The 19283-nt window shown below is 57.4% G+C and overlaps 1 protein-coding gene across 31 annotated transcripts in view; it reads right to left on the reverse strand.

The window, feature by feature from the left end:
• Positions 1-698: 698 nt before the first annotated feature.
• Positions 699-19283, reverse strand: part of RAP1GAP (RAP1 GTPase activating protein) — a 62254-nt gene continuing 43669 nt past the window's right edge. For 11 of the 31 annotated variants that reach the window (XM_073233352.1, XM_037000025.2, XM_037000026.2 and 8 more), the window contains 19 exons: positions 16920-17023; positions 16573-16651; positions 16105-16158; positions 14960-15043; positions 14635-14735; positions 14372-14501; positions 13183-13338; positions 12659-12730; positions 11942-12028; positions 11383-11520; positions 9338-9469; positions 7374-7628; positions 6644-6753; positions 5576-5731; positions 3958-4078; positions 2921-3023; positions 2458-2592; positions 2154-2195; positions 699-1743 (listed from right to left, as the gene is read on the reverse strand). In XM_073233352.1, coding sequence (XP_073089453.1) covers positions 2170-2195; positions 2458-2592; positions 2921-3023; positions 3958-4078; positions 5576-5731; positions 6644-6753; positions 7374-7628; positions 9338-9469; positions 11383-11520; positions 11942-12028; positions 12659-12730; positions 13183-13338; positions 14372-14501; positions 14635-14735; positions 14960-15043; positions 16105-16158; positions 16573-16651; positions 16920-17023 — 2043 coding nt within the window. In that variant the 3' untranslated portion in view covers positions 699-1743; positions 2154-2169. Of the gene's footprint in view, positions 1744-2153; positions 2196-2457; positions 2593-2920; positions 3024-3957; positions 4096-5575; positions 5732-6643; positions 6754-7373; positions 7629-9337; positions 9470-11382; positions 11521-11941; positions 12029-12658; positions 12731-13182; positions 13339-14371; positions 14502-14634; positions 14736-14959; positions 15044-16104; positions 16159-16572; positions 16652-16919; positions 17024-19283 lie in introns of those variants that run through there. The other 20 variants (XM_017651153.3, XM_037000021.2, XM_017651155.3 and 17 more) reach the window with 18 other exon arrangements.

A 19283-nucleotide genomic window follows, 5' to 3' on the forward strand; every position in this document is an offset into this window, starting at 1 on the left:
AAGGACACTCCTGAGCCTTCCCGGGACCTCAGGCGCCGCTGCCGTCTTCTCCACACCTCCTTTGCCCAAGCTGGGCCCCTGCTTGTGCACCCCGGTCACTCAGCACCCTGTGTCGTAACTGCCCTGCACTGTGAGCACCTTCGGGCAGCTGGACAGACTCACGTCATCTCCCTGCCCCCATAGTCGGGGTAAGCGCTCCTTCGGCGCCCCCTGGTGACCACATAGGAGAGCTTCTTAGGCTTCGCTGAGCATTAAAAAGGAAAGAAGCAGGCTGATGGTGCACCGTCTGGCAGAAGCTGCTAGGTGTCTGAAACGCACCAGCTCAATGAATGCTCGTAACAAACCCTTGGAAGAGGTACTAATGCTCCCATTTTACACAAGTGGACACTGCAGCTCAGAGAAGCTAGTAAGTTTCTCAATGCCACCAGCTAGTAAGAGATGATGCCAGGACTCAAACCTAGGTCTGCCAGAGGGCAAACAGATCCCTGTTCTTCCCGCTGTGGAAAAGGGGAACAGGGTGGAGGGAGGGAGCCACCCCTAGAGGTCACGAAGCCTGTGGTTTGACCTTGGAGGTGCCCTTGGACCCAGCAGCTCCGATGAGGCGGGGAGGACTAGCTCTGCAGACCACATTGGCACCACTGAGATCCCTCTGGGGTCCACCCGGGCAGGGTTCGTGCAAAGCCAGGCCCAACTCAGGGTACAATAGCGATAAATAGAATTTATTTTGTACAACTGTTACTGACACACACACGGCCACAGGGGCTTCCAAAATGGGTGTTGGGGCCAGAAGGCCGGCCTTTGGCATGGCGCCTAAAAAGTGTGGACAGACACACGCAAGAATGTGGACTCACAGCAGCTGTGCCTGGCTGCCCCTCCATGGGCGCTGGGGGCACAGGAAGGCAAGGCCCATAAATCTAGGCCGGCTGAGACCCCTCGGCTGGGAGTGCCGAGAGCATGGGGTGGCAGGGGTTAGGGTGGGTGCTGGCTGAGGAGCTAGGCAGGCCCCTCCCCCGCCAAGAGGGTCACTTGTCTGCCACGGGGAGGCAGTAGACAGGGCATTGGCAGATCTGCAGTACAGCTTGAGGGTCCAGGAGGGACAATGGGCACAGCCAGCTCCCTGCCCTGCAGCCCACCTAGGGCTCCAGGGACCCCAAGAAGCAGGGTAGGATGAGGGGAGGCCCCTAGGAGTATAATCCTCATTCTGGGGCAGGGGCATGGGAATCACAGTCTTCAGTGACCTCTGAAATAGTCTTGTCCATTTGTAGCAGAGGTACCCAGAGAGGGAGAGTGACTTGCCCAGAGTCACACAGCAGAATCCTAATGGGAAGCCAGGACTCAGGACTCCAAGCCCAGTGCTCATTCCACCACATCTCACATCCCACCACCTCCACAGTCGCTCTGTAGGTACTGAGATATCTCAGCCTCCTCCTCTTGTGTTGCGTCCCCTGAGGCCAGAGGGACATGCATGTGTGATAAAAGGGCCCAGGGTCAGGGCAAGCCAGGCCTGGAGTCCTGCTTCAACTGATCACTCCCTGCCCCAGCCTGGGGGGTGAGGATGATGCCAGCAGCTTCCCCACTCCCAGGTCTGGATGGCTCTGCCCTGCAGAGATAGCCCAGATGGGCAGGCTCAGGGGAGGGCTGGGAGGCAGGGGCAGCCTGCAGGCTGGGGCTGGCCTTGGGGGCAGAGGTCCCATCTGCCTGGATTTGACACAGCATCTTCACCTTGTGCTTCTGCGGCCTCATCTGCATGGTAAAGGGCGATGGAGATTCCACGAAGCAGGAGACAGCAGTAGGAGGGGCTCACCCCTGGGAGTTCAGGCTCTGGGTCTCTCCATCCCACTGGGAACCCCCAGGCCCCTCCCTCCCAGCAACTCCCAAGTCCCTTTCAGGCTCCCATCAAACCCAGCAATTCATGGGCAGAAGGTGAGGCAGCATTTATTAGCCCCACTGCACAGATAGGGAAACTGAGGCCCAGAGAGGGGCCAATGACCTGCCTGAGTCGCCTAGCATCTGAGCGGCAGAGGATTCAAACTCAGACACCAAGAGATGTATGTATCAGACAGAGATGACAGAGGGACAGGGAGGAGTCGGCCCAGCCCCCTGCCCACTCCCACCCTCTCCCCACCAAACAGGCACTAAGGGCTGGGTCTGACCTGCTCAGTTTCACCTTCAGAGGGGGAGCCTGGCTAACAGCCCTGCAGAGAGGATGGTGGTGAGGCAGGTGACAGGACAGATGACAATGTAGGGTGGGAGACACAGGCAGGCAGAGGTCACTGACACCGCCCAGGCCAGGTGAACCCAACCCCTTCTGGCCTGGGGGACCTCTTGGTTCAGCCCCAGCCCTGGTCCCCTTGACACTCCCCTGGTGGCTAACCTCCCTCCCAGGGGAGGCCTCCCCAGGGCCAGCCTCCAGGCTGCCCATCCCTGCCCTGGCCAGTCCCCCGGCCGTGCGTGTACCAGCTGCGGCGAGTGCTGTGAAGATGCTTCCAGCTGGATCTTGATCTCCGGACACGCAGGGTCCCCCGACTTGCTGGCGTCTGGGTGGGGTGACCGTGAGGGGCCTGGGAAGGGGGGCAGGAGGGAGCCACCTCACTGGCCACGGGGAGGCACCAGGGAGACGGGGGCATGGATGGGAGGTCGGCACAGATGCTCCCCAACGCTGCCGAGTCCCTCCCTTGGGGAAGTCCCCCCTTAACTCCCTTTCATACCCTGCCCTCACCCTCCAGGAGCTTTCAGAAGGCACCCAACCATCCCAGGCTGGAGAACAACTCCACCCAATGTCCCCGAAGTCAGGAGCAGTCCCATTACACGCCGACCACTTGAGGTACGGGAAGTGGTTTCAACCTCTGTGCCCAGCCCTGTCCCCTCCAGCTCCAAGAATGGCACTGCTTGGTGGGGGAAGCTGGCCCTGCCCTGGTACCTGGGGAACTGCCCCCACTGGTAGTGCTGACACTGTCCTCCAGCCATGTGCTATAGATGAAGGAGTCCCGCTTGTGGGGCGTCCCGGAGGACGAGATGCTCTCCTGGGGACAGGGAGAGGAGAGGAAGAGGGAATCAGCCCTGGTCCATGGCCCCGGCTTGCCTCCCCTCCCCTTCCCAGCCTCCATCCCAGCCCTCTACCCTTGCCTGCTGTAAAGAGGATGGGGGCCCAGCAATGTCTGCCCCACGGAGACCCCAGGAGGACAGAATGGGATGAGGTACAGACCCAGGCACCACCATGCACTCCCATTCATTCATTCAACAAACATCTGTTGATGTTCTCCTGGGCCAGGCCACCAAGGGAAATCAGGCAAGGTCCCTGCCCTCAGGGAGCTCAGTCTAGGAGGTGAGACAGGCTACGAAGAGATTATTATAATTTTAGTCCCTAAGTCCCATCAGGCAGAGCCTGGGTCTCCACTGTCCCCTGCTGGGCCTGCCGCAGCTGGAGCAGGACCTGTCAAAGAAGAGGTGCCCACGACAGGTCTGTTGAAGAATGACAAAAGGGTGCTAAGGGCAAAGCCCAGGGGCCAGTGAGAACAGAAAGGAGGCCCTCCTAACCTACCCTGGTACTAGAAAATCAGGGAAGGCATTCAGGAGGAGGTGATATGCGGCTGAGTGGAGAAGGATGAGTAGGGGTCAGTCAGACAAAGGGAAAGGAGGAGGTAGGTAATGTGCTCCAGCCTGAAGAAAGGACAAGTGCAAAGGCCCAGAGGTGGAGTAGGCCTGGTACATCTGGGGGATGCAAAGGGGTGCAGAATGGATAGAGTTGTAAGAGATGAGGCTGGGGACAGAGGAAGAGAGAGAGACTAGCTCTTCTGTGGTCTCAGAGAGCAGGCTCTGTGGGGGGCACTGGGAAGGCTTCAGAGCAGGGGAAGGGGAGTCTTCATCCCATCTCAGCTACACCCAGACTCATTCTTCTATCCAGAGCATCGCCAGGGAGCACAGAGCGCCCCTCAAGGCCATTCCTGGGCCTCTTACCAGGCCTGTATCGTCCCCATCCACACCCTCCGTCTCCACCACGCTGGCGAAGCTGCTGGCACTGGACGAGGAGCGAGAGAAGTCCTTCAGCACTTCGGTGCTCTGGGCTGCTGTCTCCGCTCTGCCACACACGGCATCCTGTCAGCCAGCACCCACTTCGGGCACCTGCTGTGCCAAGACCCCCGTCCCCTGCCCTCCTAGCCCAGGGAGGCCCAGCCTATAGCCAGCCAAGCCCCTCTGTGGCCCCGTCACAGGTTCCTGAGCCTCTGAGTCTCCCCTCTGCCACTGTACTTCCTGGTATGTGGACGTCCTTCCCCTGCTCAAAAGCCTCTCATGACCCCCCACTGCCCCAGACAAAGTCTCATTTCCTTGGCTTGGTGTTCAATAACAGTAACTATTAACAATAATCCTATCATCCAGTGTATGTTAGCTCTGTGCCAGGCACTATTTTAAGTGCTTTCATGTGAGTTATCTCATTGCTATCACTTTTAGACCTGTCTTACAGATGAGGAGACACCGAGGCAGGGAGCGCGACGTGCAGCCGTAGGTGAGAGAACGGTGGCTGGGATCTAGGCCTTCCAGGTGCACAGCTTAGCCCTATTATCGTTTTGTCCCCTGCTCAGGGCCTTTGTGTCTCTTGCCTGGAGTCTCACTCCTTCCCTCAAATCCCAAACAGCAAAGTCTTTGAAAAATCAGCCGAGGGCCTCCTACTCAAGGAAGCCTTCCCTGATTCCTCCTCTGGAGGTAGGAGCAATCCTCCCTGCTCTAGGTCCTGCATGCCTTTTCTCTTCCTGACCCTGTCGTCCTTTTCCACTTCTCTGTTCACCTGCCTGACTCTTCTGCCTGGGCTGAGTCCTCTCGACTCCCCCAGGCAGCACAGAGACTCCCCACTGGCCTCCCTGCTTCCATTCCTGATCCTGCCTCCTTCCGGCCACGTGGCAACCATAGTCAGTTTTTTAAAGCACCATTTCCCTTACCTAAGATCTTCCAAAGGCTCCTGGTTACACTTAGGATAAACCCAAAGATCTCACACAGCCTCGAAGCCATGACCTAGGCCCTGCCTACCTCTCTGACCTCATCCGCACTGTCACCCTGCACGATGTCTGCCTGGGCCTGCCCCTCACCACTTGGCTCTGTCCATACCACCCTTTTCTATCCTTTAAGCATGCCTCAGGGCCTTTGCACTTGCGGTGCTTCTTACCTGGCACCTTCCCTCTGCCATGTCAGTCCTAGCAGGGCTGACTCTTCACTTTGCTCTCAGTTCAAAGCTCACCCCTTTGTAGATGTTTTCCTGAACACCCATCTAACCCCCAACCCACTCATTCCTCATTGCATCCCCCTGCTTTGCTTTCCTGCTATAATCACTATCTAGAAATAGCTGATTAGCTTGTGGCACACTGGACTGTCACCTCCACAAGGTGGGGGCCATGTATGCTCAGTTCACCACTATTCTAGAGCTTTGCATGGGACCTGCAAGTGGGTGTGTGTCAAAGGATGATCAGAGAAGGTGCCCAGTTCTCCCTGACACCCTAGTGTGGTACTGTCAATGCCCCTGGGCAGCCCCAGGTCTGGGCAGGGGCTGGAAAGGATGAGTGGCGGGTGTGCCCCAAGCCCCAACCTGTTCTTGGTCGTGGGCATCTCTGGGGAGCTCTGAGTGGATGAGTTCTCCGACCTGGGCTCCTGTGAGACGTGCCCGCTGTCTGGGGTCTTCTGGCCAGCCGGGGGGCTCTCCCTGCAGGGCACACGGGGGCAGCAGGGGGATTCAGCACTGGGCCTAGCACCAAGGGTAGAATGAGGCCCAGGTGGTGAGAGGAGGTCACGGGCACCCAACTCACCCCTGTGCCCTATATCCTCCGGGCCTGGCCCCAGGGCAGTCCCTGAAGCTCCTGGGCTGGCCTGGCCCCGGGGAGGGCAGGTGATGCTGGAGCACATTACATAAGACAGGACACTGATCCCCAGGGATGATACAGGGGGGTTATCATTGTTCCCTCTTTGGATAAGGAAACTGGAGCCCAGAGACGGGCAGAGACATACAGCTAGGACATGGCAGAGACAAGACTCGAACCCAGGATTCCCAGGATTGTGGGCTCTCCTGGCAGTGAGGACAGCACAGCTCCAATCCTGAGGCCTCGGTGCACCCACCACACTGCTTCACATGCACTGCACCACACCTTAAAGTGGCCCCCCTGCCATTGGTTATGTTCTTATCCTCATTTTTCAGATTGGGCTAGTAAGGCTCAGAGAGGTTCAGTAACTTACTCAAGGCCACACAGCCCCAGTGTGGTGAAGACAGCATTCACATCCAGCAACTATCCTCTGCTTCCCAGGGGCTGCCCTGCTGCTCATACAACACGCTGCCCACACCCTGCACACACGGGTGCACTCATAGACCTCCACAGGTTAGGCTGCAAATCCCAGCTCTGCCCCTCACCGGCTGTATGACCTGGGTAAGCCTCTGAGCCCTGTGACCTACAGCACCTTGACAGCCAAGGCGTGACCCCCAGGGAGCAAGCACAACAGCTGAGGGGATGAACACATTTCACGTTAGGTGATGAGCTGGCCCTGGTGCCTGGCACACAGTGGAAGCCTCACGGTACAGCAGTCACTGGTAGGGGACAAGGGCCAGAAGGGTGTGTGTCCCCCCTCCTGCCCGCTGTGCCCCGCCACCCCACCCTGCTCCACCCACCTTTTCTCCTGCACCTCCTGTATGTTCTCGATGCCAATGGCGCTGCTGCGGCGTGAGCCAAAGGGGCCCGGCTTCTTCCTCGTGGGGCTCTTCCCAGGGACAATCAGTGACTGCAGGGAGAGGCCCAGCTCAGTGCGCCTGCCCTGGGAGCCCTGCTGTACCCCACATGCCACCTGGGGCTTCCTGCCCCAGGCCTTGAAGCAGAGGCCATGAGCAAAAAAGAACAAAAGAAAATGTCTACTTCCACAGACAGTCCTCCCAGTTTACGCACAGCGTGACCGCCCCCCACCCCGCCCCCCAAGATCACAGAGCAGGGCTGGGCCCAGGACCTTAGTCCAGAAGGACAGGGGCCTGAGGAGACTTGGCAGCCTCTCTGGCCCAGGATGGGAGGGGGCCAAGTCCTCTCTGCCCCCTGGTTTCTGCACACATCCCTAGGGTGGGACGCCCCAGGCACCAGAAGCATGCTCCAGCTTCTCTGGGGAAGAGGGAAAGTAGGCCAGGCCCCAGGGGTGTGTGGAGGGGCAGGAACCACCAGGTCAGTTCACGGTGGGGGGGGAGTCAGGGCAGAGCAGAAGGGTGGCACTCCATGCAGAACTGGCGATACTGGGGGACGTGTGGTTGGGCAGAGGGTTTTTGGGTACCAGATCCTGGAAGGGACTGGGTCAGGGTCCCAGGGGCCAGGGCAGGGCCAGAAGCCCCTGGCGAGGGGCACTGGCTCTGGTGCAGGTACCAGGCCCCAAAGCAGATGCTGAGTGCCATCAGAGCTGCCAGCACACCATCCTGCATGCCCTGGGCCTGTCCCAGGGAAATGGGGGGCAACGTCCCCAATATGGCCTCCATCCTGAGAGTGAGCAGAGAACAGCGCGTGCAGGCAGCCTCCAGAGCCGGTGGCCCCGCGGATGACAACCTCTTCCACGGTTCCTATGCCTATGGCACTGCCCCGGCGTCCGAATCTACTCGTACTTTTCCCAGGAATAAGCAATGACTGGCAAGCAGCAGAGGGCCGGGGCAGAGAGACAAACAGACACAGAGTCAGAGAGAGAGAGATGGCAGGAGGGGGAGACACACAGGGAGAAAGAGGAGAGTGGGGTGGGGTTGATCGAGAGAGACAGGGCAGGGGAAGGAAGGAGAGATGCAGAGGACAGAGGCACGGAGATTGACCAGAAGCCAGTTACGCAGAGATGGGGACACACAGGGCAGGGGAGGGGGCATATGAAAGGCACAGAGTGACACGCAGGCAGACACCAAGGTGGGAAGAATGGGGAGGTAAAACGGAAAGAACGAGGGAGACAACAATGGGAAAGAGCAGGAAAGGGAGGAAGAAGGCAGGTGCCAGAGGGGGCAAGAAGGTGGAGAGGCCAAGGGAGGGGGAGGACAGGGGGAAGCGGGGAACAAGGAAAGGGAGGGGAGCAGAAGGAAAGGGAAACAACGTGAAGGGGGGGAGAGTTGTGCAAAAACAAAAACAGAAATGGGTCTGGTTACTGCCATGGTGGGTGCTGCTGGCCTGGCGCTGTCCCCGGGGCCCCTCCACGGCCACCCACAGGGGGCTGGGCCACTCCAGCAGGGGAGCAGGGAGTGGCTGGTCCAACTGGGCTGAGGGGAGGGTGGGCCTGCTTCTCCAGTGACTGGGCTTGGTGACTGCTGGACAGCAAAGGGCCCACCTGGCTTCCCTGGCCAGACTGGGGCACAGGGCCCTCCTGCTACATGGCACAGCCTCACAGCACTGAGCACAGGGCTGGGCATGCAGCACAGTCAATAAATGATGGACGGACGGATGGATGGATGGAACGACGATGGACGGATGGGGCGGGGAGCAGGTGCAGTGCAGGCAGCCCAGCAACCCAGGTCCACAGTGGAAGGCCTTACCCTCCAGTAGCCCCTCACACCCCCCAGTATCCACGGCAGAACCCCACAGAGCCTGGCAGATGCTAGAGAATCACACAGAAGCTGATTCCTGACACAGAATAGGTGGCCACAACCACAGAGGCCCTGGTGCACAGCTGGTGCTCACAGCAGCCTTGGGCCTGGCACACGGAAGTAGGTGCTCACAGTTGGTGCTCACACAGCAGTTCACATCCTGACACACAGTGAGTATGCACTAACACGGGGGCTCATTCAGCAGTCCAGGACCTGACATGTAGTGGGTTCTCACACAACAGCCCAGGGCAGGGCACACAGTAGGTGCTTACAGAGTTGATGTCTACACAGCAGCCCAGGACCTGACACACAGTAGTGCTCACAGAAACTCAGGGCCAGGCCCACAGTAGATGCTCACAGAGTACATGTCCACATGGCAGCCCACATCCTGACACCCAGGAGGCACCCACCAACATCTCAGAGCCAGGCACACAGAAGGTGCTCCCAGAAACTCAAGGCCCGACAATATGTGCTTATACAGCAGCCCAGTTCCCAGCACATGATAAACAGTAGGTGCCCAACAAGGAACGGGATACAGAGGCTGCCCTGGAGTGGACCCAAGGAAGTCACCCCGGAATAAAGGACCAGGAGGAGGGGAGGCTAAGGAGGAGAGAGGGAGCTACAGGCTCTCAGCGCTCCAGTGCCATGGCCTGGGCATGTGACCCCCAGGGAAACCAGTGGGGAGACCGAGTCTAGAGCCCAGGATGGGCGCTCTGGGCAGGAGGGGCCAGGCCTCGGGTCAGGGGAGAGCGCATGGCCCCTGGGGAGGGCACTCACTATTCCCGCCGCCTTGGCCAGGTCGGGGTTGTTGGGTGCGAAGCTCCCGCTATGGCTGGTGGACACGGTGCTGGGCTTCTTGTTGCTTAGTCCCATGGCGTCCATGGACTGGCTGCGGCTCCGGATCACCCGCTGGGAAGGTGGGTTGGGAGGGCTAGAGGCACGGGCTTCCTAAGGCCCCACCCCTGCAAGGAAACCCAGGAGCCCAGCCACCTGGTCCCTTCCCACCAATGCCACTCAGGGTGACCCCAGGAAGTCCCTTTTTGTGAGGCCACACAAGGCAGGGCCAGCTGGTGCCTCAGCTCTGCTACCAATTTGCTGGGTGACCTTGGGTGACCAAGCCACTGTCCCTCTCTGAGCCTCATGTGGTTGTTGCAAGGACTGCAGAAGATACTGGTCATGACCAAAAGCACGCAAACAGCCCTCCAGAAACCTGTTTCTTCCTTTTAGGGTCCCTCGGAGCATTCATGCCTTCTTTCTTTTCTTCCCTCCTTCCCTTTCTTCCTTCCTTTTTCCTGCCAATCTATACTGAAGGCTTCCTATGGGCCAAGTACTTTACATCGGCTCTCTCATTCAGTCCTCTCGGCAAGGTGGGCCCCATGCCCATGCCCATGTTATACTTGAAGAAACTGAAGCAGAGGCCAAACCCATGCCCTTAACTGTGGGCTCTGCTGCCTCTGGGAAATTCTTTGACCTAATCCAGGTCCACGGTCTAGCACCCACCAGATGCGGGACCACTGGAGCCTTCCCTCAAAGAAGACACCCTAAACCCATGTTCACCCTACTCGTTCCCTGTCTCTGGTGGCAAAGGCAGGGATCTCTTCAGACCTTTTTCTTAAAGACAGTCTGTTTGCCTCAGTCCCGAGCAGGCCTGGGCAGCTGAGCTAACCTCCTTATGCAAACCCATGTCTCCAGCTTTGAGATGTGCCCTGGAGTGAGGGTGAGGCCAAACTGGCCTGGCTGGACACCCGGAGGCTGCACACCTGGATACCCGCAGGTGGAGATGGCACAAAGAAGCCACTGCCGGGAACTGCAGCCTGGGGGGGTGATCCAGGCCCTATCAGGGAAGAGGAACTCCCCCCTCCTGCCTCTCATTTTGTGCAATAGTTGCTGAGGTAGACGGGCAGGGTTTTGCATTTTGCTTTTGAAATTTTCTCACACTAATCTGCTTTACAAATAATTCCTCTGTATGAGGTAAGTTGCCATTACCCTAACCAACAGATGAAGAAACTGAGGCCCAGAGAATGTGTAGTCTGGTGAAGTACCAGAGCTGGGATCTGAACCTAGGGACGTGACGCTTTAGCTAAGCCAAACAGCCAGAGTGGGTTATACAGCCTAAAATCACACAGGTCAGCTGCTTCTCCTACGACCACTCTGTTCACACACTCCTTCCCGAACCTGTTTCTTTCCTTTAGGCAAGACGGAGGCCTCCTCCTCTCTTCTGCTAACGCAAGGGACACAACCCTTAGCACCAGAGCAGCTGGTTGGCACCTAGAAGGCTCCAACATTCAACTGAACTCCCGGACAGACTCCGCCCCCAAGCGTAGACCCCGCCCCAGCATTAACTCCTCCCCAAGCCAGAGCCCCATCCTAGCCTCCCAGCGGCAAGCTCTCTCCCAGGCACAGACCACACCCCACCCTTAAAGCACACCTTAAAACCTATGTCCACCCTGAAGCTTGCCATAACCAGTCTGGACTCCAGATACGTGCTGCCAAGCTGTAAACTCACTTCTGAGTCTATTAGCCACACCCCCTACCCCACCCGAGCAACGCCCTCACCCCACCCCCACGCCTCATACGTAACCCCACCCATGACTCGACCCCCAAGTCAGGCTCCTACTACACCCGCCTCCAATGCAAGCCCGCCCCTGACACGCCCTCATGCCTCCTCCATAACCCCGCCCCGGACTCCAGCCCAAGCCACGCCCCCAACATGCCCACCTCCAATGCGAACCCGCCTCTAGCCACACCCCCACGCCTTGCCCATAACCCCGCCCCTGACTCCAGCCCTGCGAGGTCCCTCCAGGTAGATACCGGCTCTTCACCTTGAAAGACTCGAAGAAGCCACCGCCACCGCCGCCGTTCTCCGTCTTGTCCTCGTCGCCGCCCAGGCCCATCATGGACTGGCTGTGGATGTGTAGTTCCTCATAGAGCGTCTCCAGGAGGGCGGCCCGTGTCCGCTCCTGCGCGCCAGGCCGGAGCCGTCAGGAGAGAGCCCAGGGATCAGCCCTTCGTCCCACCGTTCTAATCCCGGCCACCTTTCCTGAGTGGGTGGGAAGTGGGCCTGGGTCCCAGAAGCCTAGGCCAGGTTTCCTCAGGGCCCTCCGCAGCTCGGGCTGCGCAAGGCCCCTCCAGGATCTGGCCCCACATGCCGCACGGCGGCCTTTGAGCTAGCCTGCCCACACTGAGCCCCGCCTGGGCATTCCTCACACACCCCTGGGCATGCCCGCCTCTCCCTTGACCCTCCTCTTCTCTCTTGTAAATCGTCCTCTCTCAGACAGTCCTCCCTAAGGCCAAAGCCTGAGCAGCACTTTTCCCTCCCTAGGGGCAGGACTCAAGTTCTAGGTTGGGAGGAGGGTTTCAGTCCCAAAAGCCCATCCTCACCTCCAGTTTGGCAAACTTCTCTGCCTTGTAGCAAGCATATTCAGCATTGATTAGTTTTGTCAGCAAAAATTCCTGGAACTCAGGCCCCTGGGAGCCCCCAGCGTGGAGGAGAGGAGAAAGGGAGGTCAGGTGAACAGAGACAGGAGGCTGAGCCCCAGGGAGTCAGAGGCTGGGGTTCCTGAGCCACACCCAGCTGGGGCCTAGGGGTCGCCCTCCTCACGCCCAAAGGGTGCCTCCTTGGGCTCAACTTCCCAGCCCAGGCTCCTGGGCGGGGCCCCTATGCCTGGGCAGGACACCCTTTGGGGAAGCAAACCCCACAAATGTAAGGGGCTGAGTTGGGGTTCCCTACTGCCTGTCTTGAGGGGGAGGCTGTAGCCAAGGCTTGAAGTGTGCCTCCTCCCTAAACATTTTAGAAGAGTATTATAATTGTCAAAAAGGTAACAGAAATGAGGAAAGGCCACAATGTCTACTATGAAAAATGTAAAACAATGATATAGTTTGTTCTGTGACTTTATAAGTAAAGGTCACGTTTTTATCAAGATGAACAGAAAACCCAGGCCCCAATTGCATGGCTAGGGGAGCCCGGATGCCCTGGCACAGGGTAGGCATTTGAACAGCGTGGGTTCAGGACCTCATTGGGCAGAATGTGTGCCCTCCTCGGCCCCCACCCATTTAGTCCTGCTCTGCCCATGACTGGGACTGGGGGCCACCCCTCACCTTCCTGAACACAGCTGGGTCCGGGAGGGGGGGCCCGAAGAAGGGCACGTCGTCTCTCGCAGTGACGGAGACCTGGAAGGGACGGTAGCAGTCCCTGCAGAGACCCCACACCAGCCAGAAACCCCTAATTCACCTCCCTATCCTGCCCATGCTGGGCACAGGGTCAGCCCTGGGCTGGAAGGTTCAACAACCACCAGTTGGGTGAGTGAACCCCAGAATTTCAGCTGCAATAAGCTTGGTCCTGAATTTGAGTGGTAGTAAGGGGTGGAGTATCTCAGGAGTCATTGGGAAAGGTGAGGGCAGAGGAGGGTGAAGGCTGAGGACAGGAACCAGCCTCTTTGAGGGAGGCAACTTTGTAGAACAGAGGAAACAGGATGGGAATTCTCCATCATCAGAGCAAGAGGGGCTCAGAGTCCTCCAGACAGTCCCTGTTTACAGTGGGAAAACTGAGGCTCAGAGAAGCCTCACAGCAAGAGAGGACCATGCTGCGGCTGATGCCCCTGGGATGCCCCGAGATCACCCACCTTGTAGAAGGGGCCGTCGGGCCCCCTGCCCTCAGCCTGCACCACCACGTAGGCATGCAGGAAGTTGGATGCGATCATGTCGGGCACAAAGGGTGTGTTCTCATCCTGGAAGACCAGAGCGACGATGTCATTCCCGATGTGTCGCTTCCGCTGCAACTGAGCACAGGGCCACAGGCCTTCACAACCCAGCCAGAGAGGGACCCACTGGGCACAGTGAGGATGCCCGCAGGGGTGTGGGGGGGTAGGCAGAGGGCACATCTAAGGATCTGCTTCCCCCGAAAAAGGTGGTGAGAAACTTGTCTTAAAATTGTTTTCTTGGAATCCTGTGACAGAGGAAGCTGAGACCAAGAGAGAAGTGACTTACAAGCCCTACAGTGAGTTAGGGGACTTAAACCCCTGAGCCCCAGGGCTCCTGGGCCCCAGACTCTACCTCTAAACCCTTCTCCTGTCTAAGCACCCCAAACATGGCTCCTCATGAACAAAAACGTTCTACTCAGTATATATTCTTGTTGCTGAAATGAACAGAGGATCTTATTAAAAGACCCTAAAAATAAGGAATAAATTATTTCCATCTTTCTCACATTGCCCTTTTTTTCCCATGGGGTGAAGCATGGGATAAGGTGGACATCTCTGCAGGACGCTTAGGACTGGGTGACAAAGTTCTGAGTTCAGCTATCGGACACATCCTGCGCTTCCTCCCTCCAGGCCTTCTTGAAGATGGAAGCCATTCTCCACCTGAATACTCCCCCTCCTTCTCCTAGCTCCTCTGCAGTCTCATAATCACTTTATTTTGAAAGCTCTTCCTGGGTCCCACCTGTACCAAGTCCGAGTGACCCCACAATGCCCTTCACTCCCTATAAAAATACTAACTCACATTTATTGAGCTCTTGCTGTGTACCAGATACTGTTCTAGCTGCACTAGAACAGTACTGTTCATTCCCTCATTTACGCTCACCTATGAGGTAGGTGCCATTATTATTCCCATTTCATGTACGTGGAAACTGAGGCTTTCACAACATTGCAGACGCTTGTTGTCATGCCCCAACTAGAGTCCACAAGTCAGGGGAGTGGATCATTTCCATCTCTATGTCCCAGGGCCCACTGAACGTGGTGTGGTGGACACTAAATGGTCAGGTAGATGGGCTATAGGAGGACAGGTGAGAAGCAGGTGGGTGGGTGCCCAGGCTACCTGCTGGGTGTCCCCTTCTGTGTAGGGCAGCTTGGTGGACACGTGAAACATGATCTCCTTGTTGCGGAAGTTGCAGTACACAGACTCGGTCCCCGTCTGCCCGTGGGTCACGTCCAGGCCTCCTCGGAACCTGCCCCAGGCCCCCCAGGCCACGGCTCAGTCTCCAGCCCCAGCCAGGCCTCCATGGGGCCAGGATGGGGGCTCCCTCCCTGCCCACAGGCACGGGTCAAACTGTACTCTGCTTATCCCATCCTAATGCTCACCCCTTAAAGTCCTGCAGTTTGACCTTCTGCCCCAGAAATTCAAGGAACTCCACGAAGGCGGGGCTTTCCTCATTGGTGCTGAAGAGTTCTTCCTCAGAGGTCTGGGGACACACAGAGGGAAGAGGTCTTGAGCTGGAGACCCTGAGCAGCCCCTGCTCCCCAACCCCCACTCACACCCAGAGAAGTCTGGAAGGAGGAACTGGCAGCCCCTGAGCTCCTGGGAAACTGAGTCCCCAGGCAGGTGCTCTTCCTGGCAGAGGTCTGAGGCCCCAGATACACCGCCAGGTGCGGGGTGGGAGGAGCGGGGAGGAGGAGGTGAGCACACCTGCCCAAGCTTCTGATAAATGACTCCAAACTTGAAGTTATTGCTGATAACATGCTCGTCAAAGGTGACGATGAGGCGGGAAGCCTGAGGGGAGAGGACAACGGGTGAAACAGACTGCTTCTCCATGTTCCCATTTCATGCTCTTACTTTGTGCCAAGCACTGTGCCAGGCACTCTACCTGCATCATCTCATTTAGTCCTCAGAGTAAGCCTATGAGAGAGACACTCCTGCTGTCCCCATTTCACAGGTTAAGAAGCCAAGGTTCAGAGAGCTTAAGGAACTTGCCTAAGGTCAACGACTTGCAAGTGGCAGAGCTGGGACTTGAACTCCAATCTTGCAATTCTAAAGCTTAAGCTCACTGCTCTGAGTTTTTCCCATAAGCCCCCACCCATAACACCCAACTCACTCCTTGGTTCCTCTGTAAAATCTACATCATTCTAGAACAGGCCAAGTCCCACCCACTTGCTATGGAGCCTTGAGCAAGACCCCCTCCTCGCCTTGGGCTTCAGTTTCCTCTTCTGTAACTGAGAAGTGGGATCTAGCTTCTGAGGCCCCTTCCTTCAGGGACCTGACCTTACTCTAGAGTTCAGTCAGAGCCACGAGGGTTTACATATCCTTCAAAGTCTGCCTCTTTCAGGAAGGCCCCCTGGCTCACTGAAGACAGAAGCCTCACCCTTTTCTCCCATTGTCAGTGTCTGGAACCCAGCACCCAGTGCCGGAACTGGAACACAGCTGCTGTCTGTGCAGCAACATTATGGAGGTGCTTGTGTTAGTCCCCCTCCTCAAGCTCCCTCTGGGATCAGAAGGCAAGGCCAACGCAGTGCCCTGGCTCAGGAGCACAGACTGCCCTTGGGAGAGTCCTCACATGGCTTTGAGTTTCCTGAAGTAACTAAGGCTTGCCTCTAAGGTGGACAAACTAGGTTTAAATGCAGGCCTTCCTTATCTGCTGTGCATCCCTGGGTAAGGCACAGAACCTTTCTGGGCCTCTGGTTCCTCCTCTGCAAAGTGCCGACTTTGCAGGGTCATTATGAGGATTAAATGAGAGAATTTAAGGAAAATATCCTACACACAGCAGGTGCCCAATAAATGCTCAGTCTCCCAGTTACCACCCACCATCAGTGAGCAGGGCCCAGATTCAGCCATACCTTGGGGTAGAGCACAGGATAGAATCGATCCACGTTCACATCTTCACACACCAGCTGCAGGAGGAGAGAGTGAGCACCTGAGGGGGAGCCAGGAGCAGGTGGGCCTCTGGGCTGCTGGGGCCGAGGTCTGCAGGAGGGCGGCAGCAGAAAGGAAAGGGGACCACCAAGGCCGAAGCAGGACCCGGGGCTCACTGTTACCCAGAACGGGCTGCAGAGAACAAGGGGCCCCTGTACCCAAAGGCACTCTACAGAGCACCAAAAGCACCCAGGCAGGGGATAGGAGCCCAGAACACAGGGCAGCATGCGGACATTGTCGGAATGCTCGAGGCAGGACCTCAGAGCCAGGGCCCCGCCCACAGGGCCAGGGCCGGGGGCCAAAGGTGAGGGTGTGCTGAGGCAAAACCACAGGCAGCAGAGGGCCCACTGGGCTGCCCGTAGGGGTTCAGCCTGGAGGATCAGAGGCCTCACCTTTGCCATCTGGACCACATTGGGAAACTCGGTGAGGCAGGAGATGGGGATGACATCATGGTATGTCCTGCCCTTGGTCCTGGGGAGAGAGAGCCCAGAGTGAGGGGCTCGGCGGCAGGAACGGGGGACAGGAGCTCCTCCATGCCAAGTAAGAACAAAGCAGGCATACCCCAGGGAGGGTGATGGGGGCCAGGCCTGGCTTGGGCACTAACTTGCTGTGCAACATTAGGCAAATCCCTGCCCCTCTCTGGGCCTCAATTAGAAGAACTGATAACATGAGATGGGATCTTAGGCTGTTAGACCTCAACCGTCCATGCTGTTGCAGGATCTCCTCACCTCACCCTCACCTGAGTAGCAGCCGCAGGTGCTCCTGGTCCCCAATGACATCATACTTGAGTGAGAAGACAAGGTGGCCCAGGGCAGTGTCCAGTGAGTAGTAATTGAAATGTTCCTGTGGTAGGAGATAGGGGTCAGGGAGTAGGTGAGGCTGAGCCTGGGGCTCCTAGAAACCAGATCAGAAAGCCATCTCACTCCCAGCTGGGGGCGGGTGGGAAGGGGAGTCCTTCACCAAGCAGCAGGTGTCATGGCTAATCACAGACTCAGCATCAGACAGACCTGCATTCAAATCCCAGCTCTGCCACTTGCCAGCTAGGTAGCCTGGAAAGGTCACCTAACCTCTCTGTGCCTCAGCTTCCTAGTCTATAAAAATCTATCAAATGGGAGTGAGGCCAGCTACCTTGTGGGATGGTGGCAGGAAATGAGAGATTGAATGTCTGGCACAGGGTAGGTATTCGGTGAATGAGGACTCTCTGGGTCCTCATCAAAGACAGGACTACATTAGCATCTGCATACCTGTCTCTCAGCCCCTCTCTTATTCAGGGCTGGGCACACAGTAGGTGCTCAAAGTAGGTGCTCAATAAAAATATGCAGACTGGTTGCTCAACCTGTGGCTCTATGGCCCCTGAAGCCAGGGCCTGTGAGAAACAGGAAGTGAAACATCTCGTGAATACACTGGGTGGCTGACCAGACAGGTTCCCTCCTGCCCTCCTGCCTCACCAGAGAAGCTGCAGGATCAGGGAGAAATACTGGAGTGCACAAGGGGAAGCTGTGGCAGAGATGGTACCCCCATAGAAAAGCCCAGGGCTGGCACCTCCAAGTGGGGAAGTCCCAAAGCCGAGGCTAGGAGTGCACCCTAGCCTGGCCCTGGGTTCCCTGTGCTGGCCCTGGCAGTGGGGCAGGCTCTCCAGCCACACCTTCCCGAGGAGTCCTCCTAGAAGGAAGTCCTGTTTAAACATGAACACCTGTGCTCAGAGGGCAGGAGGAGAAAGAGCCAGGAGATGTGCCCTGCAAACCTGTAGCTCAGGGGCAGACTGAGCAGACCTGGGGCAGAGAGGCCCCCTTGGCCCTGCTGGAGCACAGAATGGTTGGCACCATCTGCAGAGAGGGAGTGGTAGGCATTTGGCAAGGAGGACTGGACTGGAATCCTGAGGGTGGCGAGTTTCTCTGGATCCCCGAGCCCAGGCCCAGGGGAGCCCAAGGAGAGGAGGCTCAGGGCCCCAGAGAGTCAGTGCCCCAAATCACCCTAACCTCCTCCCTTTGCCTGAACAGGGCCCAGTGCTTCCCCAGCCACCCACCCTGGAGCCAGGAAATGGCCCTGCCTCTCTGCCAGCCCCTGGGCCTTCTCTTCTCTGTGCTGCTAACTTGACCCTGTTCACTATGCCTCTTCTGACCCCAAACCTGTACCTCTTCAAGTTCCTCTGTGCTCAAGGCACCACTTTCTTCTGTCACTCATCACTTCTTCAGCAAACTCTTCCAAGTGCCCACTGTGTGTTGGGCCCCATTGGCCCCAGATCCCACTGCCTGCCAGACCCGGCTGAGAGCCTCTAGGCAGTGGGTGCCTGGGCTGCAGGTCTCTCACCACCCACAGGGCTCAGCTGGCAGGTAGAGTCCCGTGCTCTGTCCTGGGCCTGCTGGTTTAGTCCCATTACAGTGGGCTCCACCCCCATGCTCTCACCTTAGAGCCAGTACCCACAAGTGTCATGTCAATGCCCTGGGCCCAGACTGACATCACACAGCTCCCCTCTCCCAGAACAAGAAGCCACCCCTCCTCCCAACACAAACACACACAGAGCATAAGCCTTCCCATAGTGCGTCTTAGCGGAAGTGAGCCAGAGCTAGATGTGCTAAGTAACTGGTGACCTTGACCTAGTCACTTTACTTCTCTGAGCCTCAGTTTCCTCTTATGTAAAAAACAGAGCAATCCTGATCCTACAGAAGTTATGAAGATGTAATAGTAACGGTTGACATTGATTGCTTGCTATGCAGGCATGGTTCCCTATGTTTTGCATGTACTTTTATTACTCCACTTTTACAGAGCAGGAAACAGGCTCAGGAAGTTAGTTAAATAACTTGCTCAAGCTCACACCATCAAAACATGGAAGAGCAAAGATGTTCATCTAGGCCGTGGGACTCCAGAGCCCATGCTACGCTGCACCACCTCAGGGGTAAGCTGACACAGAGGCAGCATCTGGCATGAACCTGATACACACAAGGCCCCAGCATGTTACCTTCCCTCCAGCAAGCACAGCCTCGTCCACTAACTCTTGCCTGGAACACTGTTGGGTGACACTCTGACAAGCTGTTGTGGGGCAGGGTCCCTGCTCTGGGGCTGGTGGTGAGACCCAGGTTGCATCAATCCAGGTCAAGCCCTG

Source organism: Manis javanica, chromosome 4 (assembly GCF_040802235.1).
Source record: "Manis javanica isolate MJ-LG chromosome 4, MJ_LKY, whole genome shotgun sequence".
In the NCBI taxonomy this organism is placed as follows: domain Eukaryota; kingdom Metazoa; phylum Chordata; class Mammalia; order Pholidota; family Manidae; genus Manis; species Manis javanica.